A 19,383-nucleotide genomic window follows, 5' to 3' on the forward strand; every position below is an offset into this window, starting at 1 on the left:
GACTACTTTATACCACAAGAATCTTGGAGCCAACATGCGACTAAAAATTCCAAAAAATTATAAAAATAAAAATAATAGTACCAAACAACAGATTAGTTATACAGCGGGTGCTAGTCCAAGCCAAAATAAAACCTTGACAACAATTTAAAAGATATTTTAACCATCTCGGGTTTAGAATACATTAATTGCGACGATAAATCGCAATAATTTATAAATAAAAAACTTTTTAAAACAAAACGTTTTTACACGCACTAAAAATTAGAAAATAATTTATAAATATGTGGATAGTATAAATACGTGTAAGATTTAAAACGAAAAACGTCGGGTGCATAAAATAGATTATTTACAATTACCTTCACCTATTGAACTAATGTATTATTATCAATTGCATGCACCCAACGTTTTTCGTTTTAAATCTTACAAGTATTTATACTCTCCACATATTTATAAATTATTTTCTACTTTTTAGTGCGCTTAAAAATGTTTTGTTTTAAAAAGTTTTTTATTTATAAATTATTTTCTACTTTTTAGTTTTTAATGTTTGTGGATGTTAAATATATTTCAAGCATCTATATCAGATTAAGACAGAGGCATGTGTGACTTCTAAGGTTTATTTGAGTTTCTTTTTATATAATTATGTATTAGATTGAATGTATGGCCTACCTACTAACTATAAATATATCAATCTATTAAATTTATTGTTTACTTTATAGAATACTAAATAAATAACAATTGACATTATTAACAAACACCTTTATATCTGCAATCAGATTGTTTATCTTTATTTTGAAATGTTTTTTTTTATAAAGAATCTCTTGGGAGCATAACCTGTACCTCTTAACCTCTGCTCTTCGAACTGTCAAATTTAAGTATTCACAGCTGACTTAAATTAATCCTATACTCTAATACGAGCAATGTTTGCTTGTATGTATGTATGTATGCTTGCTTGCTTGCTTGCTTGCACCAAGATCTCGAAAACGGCTCCGACGATTTTCTTCAAATGTTGTAAATAGATTATTTTTGGCCTAAAAACGAGTTTACTACAGTTAGAACTGCCAACAAAAATCTAATTACGTAGAAAAATGAAACTGATAATCACATTTTTTTAACATTAGTCTTATGGGTTGCTAGGTAACCATGTTGGCTGAATTAAATAACAAGGAAAAAGTAAACAAAATACTTGTAGTTTGTCTATCCACAGTATACTAGCAAAACAAAATACAGTACAAAAGGAAAAAACATCAGTTGTTACTATTGAGCAAAGATTATACTGAAGATTACTCGATTCTATAGTCAAGGGCAGCAGTGTGGAGCGTGGGATCTGTTTATAACGGTTAGATCAAGTTATCTACAATCCTAAAATGCTATGGGAAGGGAAAGAATCAGGTCCGCGACGTAGGAAGTAGTGAAGGAAGTAGTAAAGGCGAGCAGTCTGGAGTGTGGAAACTGTTTATGACGATTAGATTAAGGAATCTACAATCTTAAAATGTTATGGGAATGGAGGGAAACAGGTCCGCGACGTAGGAAGTGGTAAAGGTAGTAGTCAAGGCGAGCTGTTCGGAGTGTTGGAACTGTTTATGACGATTATATTAAGGAGTCTGCAATCCTAAAATGCTATGGGAAGGGAAGGGAAGAGGTCCACGACATAGGAAGTGGTGAAGGAAGTAGTAAAGTCGAGTAGTCTGGTGTGTGAAAACTGTTTATGACGATTAGATTAAGGAATCTACAATCCTGAAATGCTATGGGAATGGAGGGAAACAGGTCCGCGACGTAGGAAGTGGTGAAGGAAGTAGTAAAGGCGAGCAGTCTGGAGTGTGAAAACTGTTTATGAAGATTAGAATAAGGAACCTGCAATCCTAAAATCCTATGGGAAGGGAGGGAAACAGGTTCACGACGTAGGAAGTGGTGATGGAAGTAGTAAAGGCGAGCGGTCTGGAGTGTAAAAACTGTTTATGACGATTAGATTAAGGAATCTGCAATCCTAAAATTCTATGGGAAGGGAGGGAAACAGGTTCACGACGTAGGAAGTGGTGATGGAAGTAGTAAAGATTAGCGGTCCGGAGTGTGGGAACTGTTAATAAGGATTAGATCAAGTTATCTACAATCCTAAAATGCTATGGGAAGGGAAGGGAAGAGGTCCACGGTGTAAGAAGTGGTGAAGGAAGTAGTAAAGGCGAGCAGTCTGGAGTGTGGAAACTGTTTATGACGATTAGATTAAGGAATCTACAATCCTAAAATCCTATGGGAAGGGATGGAAAGAGGTCTGCGACATAGGAAGTGGTGAAGGAAGTAGTAAAGGTAAGCAGTCCGGAGTGCGGGAAATGTTTATGACGATTAGATTAAGGTATCTACAATCCTAAAATGCTATGGGAATGGAGGGAATCAGGTCTGCGACGTAGGAAGTGGTGAAGGGAGTAGTAAAGGCAAGCAGTCTGGAGTGTGGAAACTGTTTATGACAATTAGATTAAGGAATATACAATCCTAAAATCCTATGGGAAGGGATGGAAAGAGGTCTGCGACATAGGAAGTGGTGAAGGAAGTAGTAAAGGTAAGCAGTCCGGAGTGCGGGAAATGTTTATGACGATTAGATTAAGGTATCTACAATCCTAAAATACTATGGGAATGGAGGGAAACAGGTCTGCGACGTAGGAAGAGGTGAAGGAAGTAGTAAAGGCAAGCAGCCCGAAGTTTTGGAACTGTTAATGACGATTATTTGCAATCCTAAAATGCTGTTGGAAGGGATAGAAACAGGTCCGCGACGTAGGAAGTGGTGAAGGAAGTAGTAAAGGTGAGCAGTCTGGAGTCTGGGAACTGTTTATGGGAATTACGTTAAGGTATCTACAATCCTAAAATGCTACGAGAAGGGAGGAAAACAGGTCCATGACGTAGGAAATGGTGTAGGAAGTAGTAATGCTAGCAGTTCAGAGTTTGGGAACTGTCTGTGGCATTTATGTATCTGCAATTCTAAAATGGTATAGGGAAGGAGGGCAAACAGGTCCACGACGTAGGGAGTGGTGAAGTTAGTAGTGAAGGTGAGTAGTGTGGAGATTGGGAGTGGATTAATGTATCTGCAATACTTTTCAGAGTAAACTAATAATTTTCCCCGAGCAAAGCTCGGTCCCCAGGTACTTGATATAATTACATTAATTCAAAATGTAAACATGAAAATTTTTGAAGCCCATATGGCGTAGCTCAAGGGAATTATGAAAATTAAATGATATAATATTGCATTGTCATCCATTTGTGAGCTATGTTTCAAGTTTCAAGTCTCTAGCTCATCGGAAAGTATCAAAATTTGCAAAAAAAAGCGAGTTAATAAAAACAAGCTCATAGGGCATAGCCCAAGGAAAATATGAAAATTAAATTATATAATATTGCACTGTCATCCATTTGTGAGCTATATTTCAAGTTTCAAGTATCTAGCTCATCGGGAACTTCGTATAAAATTGATTGTAAAATTTGTACTGGACAAGAAAGTGAGCTAATAAAAACGTTTTAAAAAATCATAATAGTTGTTCAATCACACGTATTACATTAGTTTTCAACTTAATTTATAACCATCAATATTAAACACCATATTGTACTGGATTTGAACATAGTTAAATGGATTAACCTACGGTATATACGGTAGATAGTCACATAGGTCCAATCAAAAGATTTTCTCTGGACAATATTTGATCCATATGATCAGATCTGATCCATATGAATGAGGCGTTATAGAAAATTGGCGTAAGTTTTCTTACTTTTCTTATTTCAAAAACAAGGAACTTTATACACCTGATGAGAGTAAACACAAACAATGTATAAACGTAAGTCAGGAAAAATAAAACCACAGCAGGAGATTGTGACGAGTGTTGCTCGGTGCCAATTTCCCTTCTGGGCTTTTCTCATTTGACAACCAGGGCAGTTACTCTACTGCCTTGGAAATAAATATATTTCAGTTAAAACTACCACTACATAATGTATTTTTTGTTTTTAATATTTTAATTGGCTTTTTGAATATTGAGTAAGGAGAGAAAATCAGATATTATCTATAATACGTATTATAAAAAAACTGTTGACTGTGTAGTACGAAAATAAATTTTTTTATATGATCACTTCGATGCTTATGCTACTTGCCTCAAAATGACAATAATTTTTTATTAAAAAAACAAATAGCTTGTGCCATAGAAAATGCTTAATATTACCAATGGATTTACTTTTTATTATTGTCAATTATATTATTAATTCGTTTTCTTATAGTTGTATCATACTGCTGTGTGCAGTTGCTTCGAAAAGATTGAAGTGGTATCTCATGTGTATATTTTAGTTTACATTTGAATATGTTAACAGTTTGTTTACTAAGGTTTGTGGTTACTTATGTATAGTTCAAAGTCACTTTTTAATGATTTACCAAAATTACTCTTGCGGAATATTTTTCGTGTTTTACATTTATTTAATAGCAACATTCTTTACGGTTTTACCTGCCTAGATTTTCGTCCTTTATTATAATACATAAATCATGGGTCTTATATATCACCCTATCTTAGTATTGTAGGATGCAAATGTATACTCATGAAAATGTATTTCATGTAGGTCGAAGTATTGGGATTTCAACCACCTCAGATCCCCGGATGAAACATTTGGTGGTTGGTTCAATTTCCCTTGTTCAAAATTACTGTCACTAAAAGTCACTATCAAACAAGGTGTATGACTACCTTCCTCAATGATGATAACCTTTGTATTGCATTACCTTTACTGTGCTGAGTACTGTAGTAAGCTTGTTTATAACGGCATTCTATCCTGGCCCTGGTGTTAACTATTCAGCTAAAGTTACTGATTGTTACTAAAATTAATAGCTTCTTCCCTATATAGTCGGGGGGCAAACTGTATTCCGTGGGATTTTTTGTGAAGGGAATGTGTGACTATGTGGAATCTCTTTATTATATGTAACATAATGGTGTTTGGTTTTTATGACGTCTTAAATCCAAGATGGCCGCCATGTGTGACATCTATTCATTAAATTAATAATAACTCTTTCCAGAGTAAAATAATCTAATTTTAATTTATACCATTGAATTCAGCTTAAAAAATCAAACAATTTGGTGTTTTGAATCATTGCTCTATGACCATTGGTTACCGAGATATTGAAGGCGGAAAACACAGAACATTGTCCCCAAGCAAGACCCCACTACCCCAATGATATCCTTATGGGGAAAAAATAAAATTGTATATCTAGCTTATTACTCAGCATATCTTAATAATAATTGGTATGTGGCTTCATTTAGTAAAGATCTACTTGATTATGGCCTAAAATCCCCCATTTTTACATTTCCGTGGCAGCAAACCTGCATACTTACTCCCCATGGTTTTCTTATGGAAAATTTTTTGCATGCTTGTTTATGGTGTGGCCAAGCTGGTGTTTTCAGCCGCCATCTTGGATCTGCCATATTGGATATTAATAACTTTTTTTATGCAATGCTAGTGTTGTGACACATCATTATGAACTAGATTTTCATGCTGATTTCAATGCTGAAATATGTTTTTAAATATCTTTTCCTACAGTTACCTAACAATGTACATGTTCTCTCACTTATTTGAGAAAGCAAAGTGGCCAATTCGCTCATCAGTGAGACAATGTTAACATTGTCTCACTCCAGATTTGCAACGTGAAGGCACGAAATAGTGAGCACGTAACATGCAGGCAACGTCGTATGCGCGCGAAATACGTTGGCAGCACTGGCTGTAAATCAGCTGGTCAGCTGTTGTACTGTTGTATTTGTCACTTCACATTAAATGTTATATTAAAAGTTCACTGTGCAAAAATAGGTTATGTTTCTTCATAAATTATGGTAACAAATCATGGTTTTATGGTAACTGTAGGAAAAGTATAATGTGCAACTCGAGTTCAAAGTACAATTGCCTCACTCGAGAAACCATTCCTCACTCACCTACTGCTCGTGAGTAAGGATTTCTCTCGAGTGAGTCAATTGCTCACTTTTCTCACTAGTTGCACAAATAACTATTTCATCACTCCTCACCGAAAGTAACTATTTTCGATAACAGCTGACATCAATGAAAGTAGCCGTTTTTCAAGCTCTAATTTAGGGCGAGGGAAAATCGATCAGCTGATTTTCCGTCGCTCTATATTTACTATCCCTCGCTCTCAATTAGTTTTTCATTTATTCACTACGCGCGCTAGTGTTTGGTTAAGGTTTAACCACTGAGCTAAAATTATAACTGGAGGTAGCACTGCCATGGCAGAAGTCTGTCAAAAGCGAGTCGCTGATTTTGTTAGGTTGGTATAGCAGTAAGTTTTCTTACCATAGCAATAACATGGCTTCTTATAACTAGGTTGGTATAGCAGTGAGTATTTTTGTCATACTTGAATACTTTTAATACTTTAATAATTTTCTTTGAAATGGCGACCATACAAAGTAGGTATTTTAAGCCAAGTATAATAATAGCCATAGCAATAATATGGCTTCTTATAACTCACACCTCACGCAAACATGGCGGCTGGCGACACGCATCTTTGACATTCAGTGCTACCTCCAGTTAGAATTATAGCTCAGTGGGTTTAACTTAATGATTTAAATCAGCTGTATGTATTGTTCAAAATCGTTTTATTCTTTTATTTTGATGTTTGAAGTATTGAGAAATGTACGCAGGTTTCCTTTAGAGTATTTCATTTTATTTTTATGTTTTAAAAACTAAACAAAAATGAACATAGGTTTACTTTTAGAAGATTTTATTTTATTTTTATGTTCAAACAAACTATTTGATAGATAATTATTGTAATATTACTGAGGTCTGCTATTCTGTGTTTGTGTATTTTTGCGTCGTGATTAAAAGTATCGTTCATAACTCGTGCCGAAAGTTATTATCCGGCACTTGCTCCATTATTCCCATCCTCGGCTTCGCCTCGTACGTGAAAATAGCTCTCACATACTCGGCTTCGCCTCACACGTGAAATTGGAGTTCCCTGTGTTCGGCTTCGCCTCATACAAAAAACTTGAGCACGCGCGGGAAAATGCCACTTTCGGCCCTAGTAATGAAATATACTATTACAAACGGTTTTCGGAATTGAAATTAGCGTAAATATCTAGTTTATAATAATGAGTCACAACACCAGCATTAGATTTAAAAATTTGTATTAATATCCAATATGGTGGATCCAAGACGGCGGGCCAAGAACACTAGCTAGGCCACACTTTCAGACAAAACACCCGGTAGTACACAATTCTATATGTCATTACCTATCTATCACCACCAATCATACAATTGCTTAATTCAATATCCTACAAAATTACATTTGCCTCACAACTATAGTCTAATTTATTTTATTTTCTAATACCTGTAATTTGTTTATAGCTACAATACCCCCGTAGCAGCAGACCTGTATACTCAACAAATTGCAAATGCTTCAAATAATAATTAAAATGGAGCCACACATCATCATTTCTCAAAGTATGTTCATGGACAAGCATGCAAAAATATTGACCATAAGAAAACCATGGGAAGTAAGTATGCAGGTTTGCTGTCACGGAAATGTAAAAATGGGGGATTTTAGGCCATAATCAAGTAGATCTCTACTAAATGAAGCCACATACCAATTATTATTAAGATATGCTGAGTATTAAGCTAGATATACAATTTTATTTTTTCCCCATAAGGATAACATGGGGGTAGTGGGGTCTTGCTTGGGGACAATGTTCTGTGTTTTCCGCCTTCAATATCTCGGTAACCAATTGTCATAGAGCAATGATTCAAAACACCAAATTGTTTGATTTTTTGAGCTGAATTCAATGGTATAAATTAAATTCGATTATTTTACTCTGGAAAGAGTTATTATTAATTTATTGAATAGATGTCACACATGGCAGCCATCTTGGATTTAAGACGTCATAAAAACCAAACCCCGCAATTTGAGGGTAAACACCCGGTACTACACCATTATGTGACATATAATAAAGAGATTCCACATAGTCACACATTCCCTTCACAAAAAATCCCACGGAAGCTGGATATGTGCAGTTTGCTCCTGGACTAATAAGGAAATTCGCAAACAGTCGACCCTGTAACCATTATTAGCAGTAATTAAGCTCTGATCCATATTTAAAATAGTTAGAAAATAATATAAATCATTTTCTAACCATTTTGAATATGGCAGTCAATCACTGATTCATCATAATCATGATATTTTTGACTAATTTCCGATTCGACCAAATAAATTTTACTTAATACCCTGATTAAAGGGGTTTTAGTGAATGCAGAACATTTCATAAAAGTACAACTTTAGAGTAGCCCTTTTATTTGAAAACTTTGTTAGACTGGTTTATTAAACAAGTCATACAAAAGTTCCTGGTCGTAAGTCGCATAAGCTGATGAACGGGAACTTATTCCTCTCCTCGAAGTTTTGTGGGTTCTAAAAGTATGTTTTTTTAACGTCGTTGATTAATTTAAAAAGTATTTAAAAAATAATTTTCATATATTACAATGTATCCCCTTTGGTGGACAATAAAAAACCGTTTTTAAAGAATGAATCACTATGTATAATTTAATAGTCGACATTGACAAAAGGTAAGTGGTATAAAACAGACACAACTAAACGAGATGGAAGGTAAAGCCATAGAGATGAATATATTATATAACTGGAGTCACTACTCTCTGGTTAAACATTAGAGAAAAGCATGCTATCAAGATGGCCGTGGCCGCTTGTTGCTGTGCTTTGTTGGTCACACTGTCTCGGTCTGGTTGGACTTGTCAAATTAGAGGGAATATGGTGTCATCCTGTTGTTGATGGTAAACAAATGTGTCAACATTGTTTGACAAATACACAAACTTGACAAGAGGAAAATTAGTATTTAGTATTAAAAACAATTGATAATGTTTCAAAACTACTTTGACCACACAGGTTTAACGTGCAATATGTAATATTACATGTCATTCATTCATCATTAACATTAATTTCTCTATTATTTTGTATATTTTCTCCCATAATGTCTGTTAATGCCCCTGACAAAGTTTAATCAGTTATTTAACATGTTTCTCCTTGTTAATGTATTATTTTCTCCAGTTTTGTTCTATGTTACATAATATCCCATCACCCCACAGAAGCATCATCATATTTTATGTTACAATATAATATTTATGCCAATTCTCACCAGATCTATGCTATACTTATCAAAAATCAGCAATAATCAAATTTACTTAGAATAATATATAATTGTAAGAAAATTGCAATATAATAATAACATCTTAAATATAGTATTACTTTTTAAAATTATCCAAAGAAAATCAAAATTACTGTGGCAAGTGTCATTTATGTGAATTAAACTGCTGTACATCATTTCAACAATGGACATGGACTTCCAGAGCTTCAACCATTGCCTCTCCCCAGATCCGGCCAACTCTTCACAGTGTTAACATCATTTTATAGGATATTGTGCTTGACTTAAATTAAATTTATCCCAAAGTGTAATCTAAATTTTAAATTTCTTATCATCCAAAAGTATTTGGGACAAGTGCCTTGAAAGTACCAAATTTTAACCAACCCTTATTTTATTTATTACATATTGTACAAAGTCAGCATAGCCTAATAGGCCCAATTAACTTAACTCATCAAGATCTATATATTTCAAATTGAACTTTTATTCAAAATTTAATCTTTAAATCTTATTTTATTTCATTAAATTCAGTGAAACCATTTGGAATCTTTCTTTGGACATTGACATATTACAATATATCATCATAAACCTAGCCTATTTCAGAACAATAATTAAATTATCTGCATTTTAAATAAAGCCTAAATATATCATTCAAACCGGCATGACCACCCCTCCCTGAGATCAAGAGCTCATATATTTAAATATTAATCACTTCAGAAGAAACCAACCCAATATCTATTATAGCCTAGAATCTTTTTATCCACTTTGGAAGCCCCACCATTTTGTAAATTTACCATTGTTAGACCCTATAGCTAATTCAACCAATAACTTATCTTATATTTGTATTTCACTAATAAATTTCATATTGTAACTTACCAAATCTATTTATTCCTAAAATAATTCATATATTATAAGATTAAGATCAAGACTTAGGCTTACCTCATTAGACAGAAATAAAACACAAGTTAGGAATTATCTTTATTAAGAAATGACTTTGAGTTCTATGTGGGCTAAATTAATAGCCAAAGGAATTTTGTAGGCCTAAGTTAATAAATAGATCTATAGAAAGCTTTATAGTTCGGAGCAAATAAATAGTTGATAAAAGTCCATCAAATAACCCCAAATAAACAGCATGGTTTGGTTGGAATGAATTGAATTTGAAAGCTACCCAACCAACAAATCATATTGCCAACATAACAACGGAAAGTCTGAAAAAAAACAGCAAAAACAGTGTCACGCTTTTTAAACACAAAGTGGTGTTCCAGTTATAATCTATCCATCTCTATAAGTAAAGCCAAACACAGGAACATCAAATTTAACGAAAACAGATGATTCAAATTAAAAAACTAATTGTTAAGGAAACCTCGCAGTGGGAAAATAGAGAACTGAATGAGATCAAGGGAAAATCAGCTGATCTTTTTTCCTTTACTCTAAGTTAAAGCTGGGGGAAAAGTATCGTTTTTATGGCAGATGTCATCGAAAATAGTTAGTTATTTTGTGTAGCTAGTGGGCAAAGTGATATATTTGATCGTTGAGTGGCACTTTGCTGCACACGAAAGAAATGTTTACGCACGAGCCGTAGGCGAGTGTGGAAAGTTTCTCGATTGCAGCAAAGGCAATTTTCATTCGCGTTACACATTATATTTCTCCTACAATTACTATAAATCATGTAAATAGATAGTCTTTCAAACCCTGTACAGCACGTTTTTAGGTTAGGTTAAACCCAAACATTGAACGAAATGGGAAACTGTGCACCAGATATCTGTAAGTGTTGCCAACCTATTTCCAAGCGTACACGGATTACGTGCATAATGAAAGCCTGCTGTTTTCTTTTGTTTGGTTGGAATACTGGTGCGCGCCAAAGTAAAACTGTGCGCCAAAGTAAGGCTTTCTGTACTAATCTGTGGAAGCCCACTTTCTAGGGTGACTGGAGGAAAATGTAGTTACTTTCTGTACAAAGTTATAAATACTGTAATCTGTTTCGTTTCTTTTTCTGTCTTCAATTAAACCTGGTCCTCAGCTACACAATTATTGTTTTGCCGTGAGTAATACAATGCAGGTGGTGTAGTAAAAAATCACCGACGATTACAGTGGCGATAATCTAAGAGTCGATGTAATTGATCAATGAGTCGCCAGGCGATGGAATAACGACAATGCGTCACTGATAACGACACAGCATGATTGTGAATATCGATACTGACAGAATGGTGATTTACGTCAGCATTCTGTTCCTATTACCGTTGCATGCAGAGAGGATTTAATAAAAGTGTCACTAGCAATCTAAATACCTGTAATCGTACCGGAGTCCCTTATAATTAATTTGTTTGTATGTTAAATTCCAATGAAGTTCAGTTTTACTGTTTTACAACTAAGAAGCTGTGTAAAAATAATGTTTAAAAGCAATTGGTTAGTGTAGTTATGATGATTCCATTCTATAAACAGTTTTACTTAGAAACGCACTGCCGTTTATTTGAGAAAGATGCGTTTCATTGTCAGGTTTTTTATTAAGATTTTAATCAGTTTTTTTGGACAGTTACGTGATTGGATATTGTTTTTAACATATACTCTTCTTTGCACCTTTAAAATATTAAAAATAACATTTGCTAACTAAAATAAAAAGAATTTATTTCAAAACACTGTAGGCCTACACTTCATTTTTAAACTCTTACTAAGATAAAATTTTTTAAGCATTCTGTCTCTACAAAGTCATTATTTGTATTACCAAATTTACCTTTTAGCCAGACATTATCCTACCGGCCAAGCTAATGATCAAATTCTGTTTCTACCTTGTCGTAAATAGTCTGTCTTGACCATGTTAATCATTTCCGTCCCGGTTTGGTCGTGTATCTGGTATATAAACACAGGATACAGGAGCGGTCCCAGGAGCCGGTCGGTCGCGAGCTATTGTTCCCTCATAACCGATTGCGGCGTTATGTGCTGCCGACGAACAAAACACAATTCAACCAGGAAACAATGGCTTTGTCACCCAACCTCCAACTGTTTAACAGCACAGCCGAGGGCGATTTGTTTAATACATGTTTTTGTTTAAAGGTCGTAAACAGTTCCGTAATTGAGAAGGTTGTCTGTTTCACTCATCGCTTATACCCGTGTCACTATTTCCCAATTTCTGTCTAGACCCTTTTAAAAAGCTTAAAAAAAACAAACAATTTAGTATATCAAAGTGTTTTTGTACAGTTATCGGTAACGGAGAAATTTCAAAAAACTATAAATTTAAAATTCCAATGTTATTCTTATGGATATATTTTGATCAAACTTGGTTAATTTATTTATTTTATACTAAACTATTAATATTTTTTTTAAATACACTTCATTAGTTTCCTTGTAGCAGCAAACCTAGGTACACATTTATCCTAATGTTATTTAAATTGGTTTAATTAAAAATCAATTTACACAAATGGAAATTGGCTTAGTCGGCAGGATTGCTGCGGCGGGGGTATTTATCATCCTTGAGGAAACCCCTGATTTTTTTTTTATCTTACGTGGTTACTGTCCCCCTGACCTTGTGACTAACTAATCTGAACCATTTGTTGTACTATAAGTCATATTTTATGGTAATCAGATTATTTAATTTTAAAACAAACTATAGGCCTACAAGTAACATAATTCACATTATTTATTGATATTGACAACAATACATCTCCTGTAAAATAGTTTGACCTCGAAGACCGCGCGGATGAGAAGTTGCGGGTAAAGTGCTGTAAATGCATCGTCTGGGATTAGGCAACGTTTGTAACATGTATGGACCTCACGAGACCGATTGACAAACTTCTTCTCTCTCCAAGTATTTTCTCATATACTGTACATTGTTTCTTTTGTTTTTTGTTTTTTTTTTAGATATTTCCCACATAGAGAATAAGCTATTACCATAGTTCTCATGGTAAGACAGGGGCCTGGACCGATTTACTTTTTCGTTTTGAGGTCTTCAGAGGCCAAAAATACCATCCTTTTCAATATTATATGTCCGTGAGCCCGATAACTTGAGTAATTTTTGACCGATACCTGTTAAACATAATGTTATTTAAATATATTTAATTGAAAATAAAATCAGGCAAATGGAAACTTGCTTAGATTCCAGGTCTGTTGGGGCAGGGTTTGTTATGGGGGATTGTTCTTATGGCGGCATGATATTGATAATTATCATCAACTTTTATAATTTAAGATGTTATCCTTACAAAATTACGCCAAACAACACAATTAGCCTCCTTACATTTTATACCTTTATTTTAATATGTTAAGTAATATTGTGTAAAAGCCGTTTTAAATCCCGAAATTGTAGATCAGGACAGTTTACTCATGTAACAGTATGTTAATTACATTAATAATAATTAATTGTCCCAATTTATGTTGTAACGGATTTAAAATATATTATCATAACCCCTACCTCTGCGAAAGAGTTGATATAAGCCTATATTGTCTATAGTGCACTTACCGCATCCGTAACTTGGTATTCGCGTACATAAGAAATTGTTTAGAATTTTTTTATTTATTTTTCTATTGTAGTCAGATAATGGCCAAATGATTGAGTAATAAAATTGACATCTCGATATAGAAGTAGACTTCCCATCTAAATGGACAAGATGAAGTCAATTGAAAGAGAAACCAGTTGAATGAACCAAACACAGATTGGGCTAGTGTTTATGGGACTAGTGTCCCTTTATTACTTAATGTTTCTGTAATAGTTGGTAAAACATTATCGGATGATTCATTTTAAGCTATTTCAGTCTTGCATGGTAAAATCGCTGGCGTATTTGACAGATATTAGTAATTTACACCCAACATGTATAGAGTAAAAGATTTTACTCCATACATATTGATTTTCACCAACGCACTATGCCAATTGCTCAATTCTTCTACTTCATTGTTATCAGACTAGAGTTGTTATTTTTGTTACAGAGGAAGAGTTGGACCAGTTCAATATCCACGTCGCTCGCTATCGGCCGGAAGAACTCAACAAACTCACCAAGACCACCAAATTCACAAGAAAAGAAATACAGCTTATCTACAGGGGCTTCAAACAGGTTAGTTGGTACCAACAATATTAATATTCTGAGTAGTTTACCGAGGCGATATAATTTAAAGAAATTATTTGAAAGATAAGTATACATTTTAGGATTATATTATTTTTGAAGTGTGTGACTGTAGCAATTGTCTGTTTTAATATTAACTTTGTTGTATTGATGAGATTATTCTTACTCAGTATTTCATCACTTTAACCTTTTGATTGGCCTGCTTCAACCAAGACTTTTTTAGATTGCTTTTAATTTGTTTGCATTGTAATACGGTGTTTGTTTATCAGTATAATGCTGGGCTGTAATTTGATTAGCTTAAGTCTTTTACAGAAACCAGAACAGAAGGGAACGGTTTTAGACACAAGCCCTGACATTCCATCACTGTCAACTATCTGTTAGTTTACGATTTTTTACAATTTGCATTTTAACCTCAATATCATAAATATTGCATCGTTGATCTTTTGTTTAGTGAACTCCTTATTTGCTGTAAACGATGTTTTAGTCGTATTGTTCAAGTCTTCGCTATTGTAATATTTGTCAGTGTTTTATCAGGAATCAGTATACTAAGAACTCTCGCATGTTAACATAACAATTAAAAAAATTATTTACATTTGTATTGCAACTAAACAAATTAGTCAACTAAAACTTTTAGCTTGTCATGTTTAAGGGGTTTCAGATTGTTTTTTATAGAATAGATGTTTGATCAGATGCGCTGTACATAACTGTAGATTATAGACTCACAAACTAAAACGCTCAGTTGGCTTAGCGAGGACACGTTTTGAGCGTTCTTTCACAACTTGATCAATATGTAGGTCTTCCTTCCACCCAACTTCTTCCAAACTCTCTTTGTGTAAAAGTAGTATTTTAGATAAAAACACTATAATTTCCTAGAAAATTCTGTTTGGTAATTACAATAACATGTTTTGAAAAGATAAATGATATTTTTAACACCTTAACGTCAGGTTTCAAGGTTTATAATTTTAAAAAAAAACTCATAATTTTTAATGCCGTGACTAGTCCAGTTAAATGATATTGAAAGTGACAGCTTTTAAGGTTGTTCTTTTTCAGTTCCTAGTATATTTTTAAGGTGTATATGATTCTAACTTTCCCTACCAAAATACCTTAACGAAATATTGAAAAATACAAGAATTAGAATTTATGTTGTCTTTGAAAAACAAATGTAGATCATTGATGAAAAAACACATTAATGACACAACACTACCAACAAAATAAAAAAACTTGTTTTCGATATGTTATTGCAACGTATTATTACACCAATGCTACTGTCTTTACTTTAGTTTTGTTCTAGTTTGTAGTGGAAACATTGCATAAAGTAAATAATACCTAAGAACAGGAACAACAAATCAGCAATAACCAATAGCAATAAGCGTATCGTGTTTTTCAAACGGTTTAAACACATTTTCAATAAATAATTTGATCCCTCCTACAGTTTTAACCTTTGTTTTAACTCTGCTAAAGGCAACAAACGCAATTATAATTGTTAGTGAGTAAATACTGGTTTACTAAGTTAGTATTGTAGTAAATGGTGGTAAAAATGCTTCCCTTATCGGAATTTTTTAAATTATCTTTTTGAAATGGGTCTGATGAGATAAGCTCAGTTCTTAGGAAAAACCCCCTAACACAGCTCCATGACCCAGTTATTACTTCTACATTTATACTCCTTTTGTAAAGGCCCCCCAAAAATAGTGTCAAGGCACCCCATTGACCAAACCTAGCCCTACATTTATGTTTATGATCAACAATAAAATATAAAGTAATGTAGTGTAAGTTTATAGATGGTATTCCTCCCAATAGTGTGATTGAGTTAACATATAAGCCTATTCAGCTGTTTCATCTCAAGTATTGATTTGCTTCAAGTACGGTATTTATAGTACGGCATTGTTTCTAGTACAGGTATTAACTTTTTCATTCAATGAAAACATTATAATACTGTTAAAAAAGTTTTTAACGTTTTGATATTTATTTACGTTTAAAAAACTTAGCATCGAATGATTTTTAAATTCTTTGTCACTGGTTTTGGGGTTTCTTGTTTAGCAGTCGATGCCAGTCACGAAAATTCCTTTTCGTCAGCATTTACACGCATATTTCTGTTACTTTAAGAAACGGAAACTACCTACAGGTTTTACTGTTATGTTTCCAGTACTTTGTTACTTTGATACAAACTAAGCTTTCCACTGTGTTAAATGTATTTAATATTCATATTTAGCACACTGAATGATGTACAAAGATGATTCCAGATTGTTTATACCAATTGCGGTATTTTGGTGAATAGTTTGGTAAAAAGCAATGAAATATAATTTTTTTAACAAACAAATCCATAATGTATTCTTAAACACACTCTCTTTACTAGGTCAGCGCTGCCACGCAATTACATAGTTAGTACATACTATTTTATATAGATCTCGCTTTTCTACTATAGTACTATTTCTACTATTCCATACTACTTCTACTAGAATAAACTATTTTCTTATGGTTACTAAGATGCAGTAAAATTAAAAAAGTAATGTAACTCACAAAAAAAATAAAGAACACCAAATGCCAAATATGTAGCTTTTTACAAAATAATAAATGTTCACAACAAAAACCCAACTTACCCTTTTTCACAGCCAGAGTGCGTAAAGACACACACATATTGTTAAATGATATAGGTGAGAGTGTTGAACAGTTACGATGATGACCTGGTGGGTAATGTGGTAACTTTTCTTCACAGGAATGTCCGACGGGCATGGTGGACGAGGAGTCGTTTAAGCACATTTTCTCGCAGTTCTTCCCTCAGGGAGGTGAGCGTTCTTTGTTTTTCACTGTAGTTTTTACAGTCTTGATTTATGATCAACAAATACCCAATAAATGCTTTATTTCACTATGTAAAAATATTTCCTTTTGTTTTAGTTTTTCACATAAAAACAAATTCTGATAATTTTTTAAAAACTGCAAGGTTTACGTTTTAACTATTTAATGAATACGTCCAAAATATATTCGTAATTAGCACGTAAATATTTTTATTAGAACATTCCTTTTTTCTTGTCTTTTATAACGTTTGTACTTTTACTTTTATCATGATGCAGTGATTAATTAAGAGGCCCAAAGACAAAAATGTTATACAGGGTTTCCAAAAAAGTACGTAGTGAAGTCTGCAAAGCCAAATGTTTAAGTCAAAAATAGCCAGTAACACTTGTTTCTTAAAAATAGTAGTTCCTATAATTTTACCTATTGTCTAGTTATTATGACTTAAAAATTTTTAGATAGCTTCCTTTTTAAAGGTACTTTATACACAAATTGACAAAGCTTGTTTATTTAATAAGTTACTTTTACAATAGAAGTGCCATTAGAATTGAATAATTTTAAACTGCTTTAAATTTGACACCATGTATAGTTTTAACAGCTATTTTTTATGAAAGTCAGCTTTGCAAATTTAAATGGCCGCCATTTTGGAAATAAGATTATCAAAAAAGTTTGAAATAACTTTTTTGTTTCTTGACCAGTGTTTATAATCAAAGTGTCATTATATTTCAAACAATGAGTCCTTTAAGTGTAATATGCTATTTCGTTTGTATTTATTGAATGGAATTTTTAATAGGCCTAAATTTTGAAATTTATGGATTTTGAAAAAAAAAAATCTGCAGACTTTTAACAACAAAGTTGAAGTGTGTACCATGTTTCGAATAAAATAACCAATGGTCTTTGAGTTAATGACAATATTTGCAAAATTACAAACGACGGATTATGGCTAAGTGAAGCCGATATAGAAAATATGTTACTGGCTATTTTTTACTTAGTTTTGCAGTATAACCTGGTTCTACAGAGCCCGCGACATCTTGTGTATTCAAATGACAACCTACATAGTTTTATTCTAAAGGGTAAGCTTCCCTTCTACCATAATCGACATGTGCAAGGAACGATTCAACCTATATTAGAGGCAAATCTAAAAGAAATCAAAGTTGTATAAGTGAGTTTATAATTCTTAATATTCCAAATGTATCCCCTTTATCACAAAAGGACACTAAAACTGTTCTAATGTGTTTAATGCAATTTAATTCTTGTATACTCATTTTTCTAAAACTGAATAACCTATTTTGGATGTTATAGACAGGGTGTTATTTACAAAACACTTTCTAGTTTGATCTGTAAAAGTTACCAGTGCAGTACATACATAACAGCATTATTCATTACCAATCACACTAGCAAACCAGAATTCGCCAATCGCAAGGACCAGAATACGTATTGTGCGGTTGGAATACAAAGCATGTTCGGTTGGTGACCGCGTTGTGGTCAGCTCTGGTACGTTGAAACCTAACAATCAGTGTACGTTTCAGATGCAAGCCAGTACGCCCATTATGTGTTCAACACAATGAAACACACCCAGACAGGCAAGATAAGCTTTGAGGTGAGTTTTGTAGAGTATGTGAAACACGTAATTACTATGCTTTAATGATACTACTGGTTTATTTGAAGCTACAAATTAAACATGTATCAAACGCTTAGAAACTCCAAGTGACCCTTTTAATGATAAGAAATAAGGTCGGTTGTTTACTTAGCATACAACTGGAATGTAATATTACCTGTTTAAACCTGGTTAGTGATGACAAGTGAGATATTGTACAAGTCAATGCAACTGTAGTGTATACTGACATGGATAAATCATGCTACGCCTTACAGCTTTATCATCCTTTACATGAATCAGTTGATGAAATGGTAATGTTAGTAACATGCACTCTATATAGGTCACGTTTTATTGATGACTATTTGTTTCTTGTTATTTTTATTTTAACAAAGACAGCCCTCATCTATTTATAAAGCATGGTTTATCTTATGTACTACTGTATAACAAAACGCAAATCATAAAATCTAACCTAACTTAAGATAATAGACATATAGTGTACACTTATGCTTCCAACATCGCAAACATAAAATAAGCTTCAGATTTACAGATTTTACAATAGATCTACAAGAGGATTGTTTAAGTCGTCGATACTGCAAGAGATAAAGCTTTATTTTTTCACAACAAATAAAAATATATAAATTAAATTTGGATGCATCTCAATACAAATACTAAAAGAGAACTTGTAAAGGGATTATTGAATAATGTTCGAGCTATCACATCAAGTGACGTCAGAGCGCGCTGCAGTCGTAAAGGTCACGCTGCTCTCGGGAAGCTGAAGGGTGGGGGTGGTAGGGCGGGGGTA

At 33.5% G+C, this 19,383-nt stretch overlaps 1 protein-coding gene across 1 annotated transcript in view; it reads left to right on the top strand.

The window, feature by feature from the left end:
- The window catches only part of LOC129005981 (Kv channel-interacting protein 4-like), a 35,119-nt gene that overhangs the window by 6,607 nt on the left and 9,129 nt on the right, over positions 1-19,383 (top strand). The window contains exons 2-4 of the mRNA XM_054435063.1: positions 14,064-14,188; positions 16,911-16,980; positions 18,514-18,584. Coding sequence (XP_054291038.1) covers positions 14,064-14,188; positions 16,911-16,980; positions 18,514-18,584 — 266 coding nt within the window. The remainder of the gene's footprint in view (positions 1-14,063; positions 14,189-16,910; positions 16,981-18,513; positions 18,585-19,383) is intronic.

This window comes from Macrosteles quadrilineatus, unplaced genomic scaffold (assembly GCF_028750875.1).
Source record: "Macrosteles quadrilineatus isolate MER2022 unplaced genomic scaffold, UCM_ALF_1.0 Scaffold_1__1_contigs__length_201487025, whole genome shotgun sequence".
Lineage (NCBI taxonomy): Eukaryota > Metazoa > Arthropoda > Insecta > Hemiptera > Cicadellidae > Macrosteles > Macrosteles quadrilineatus.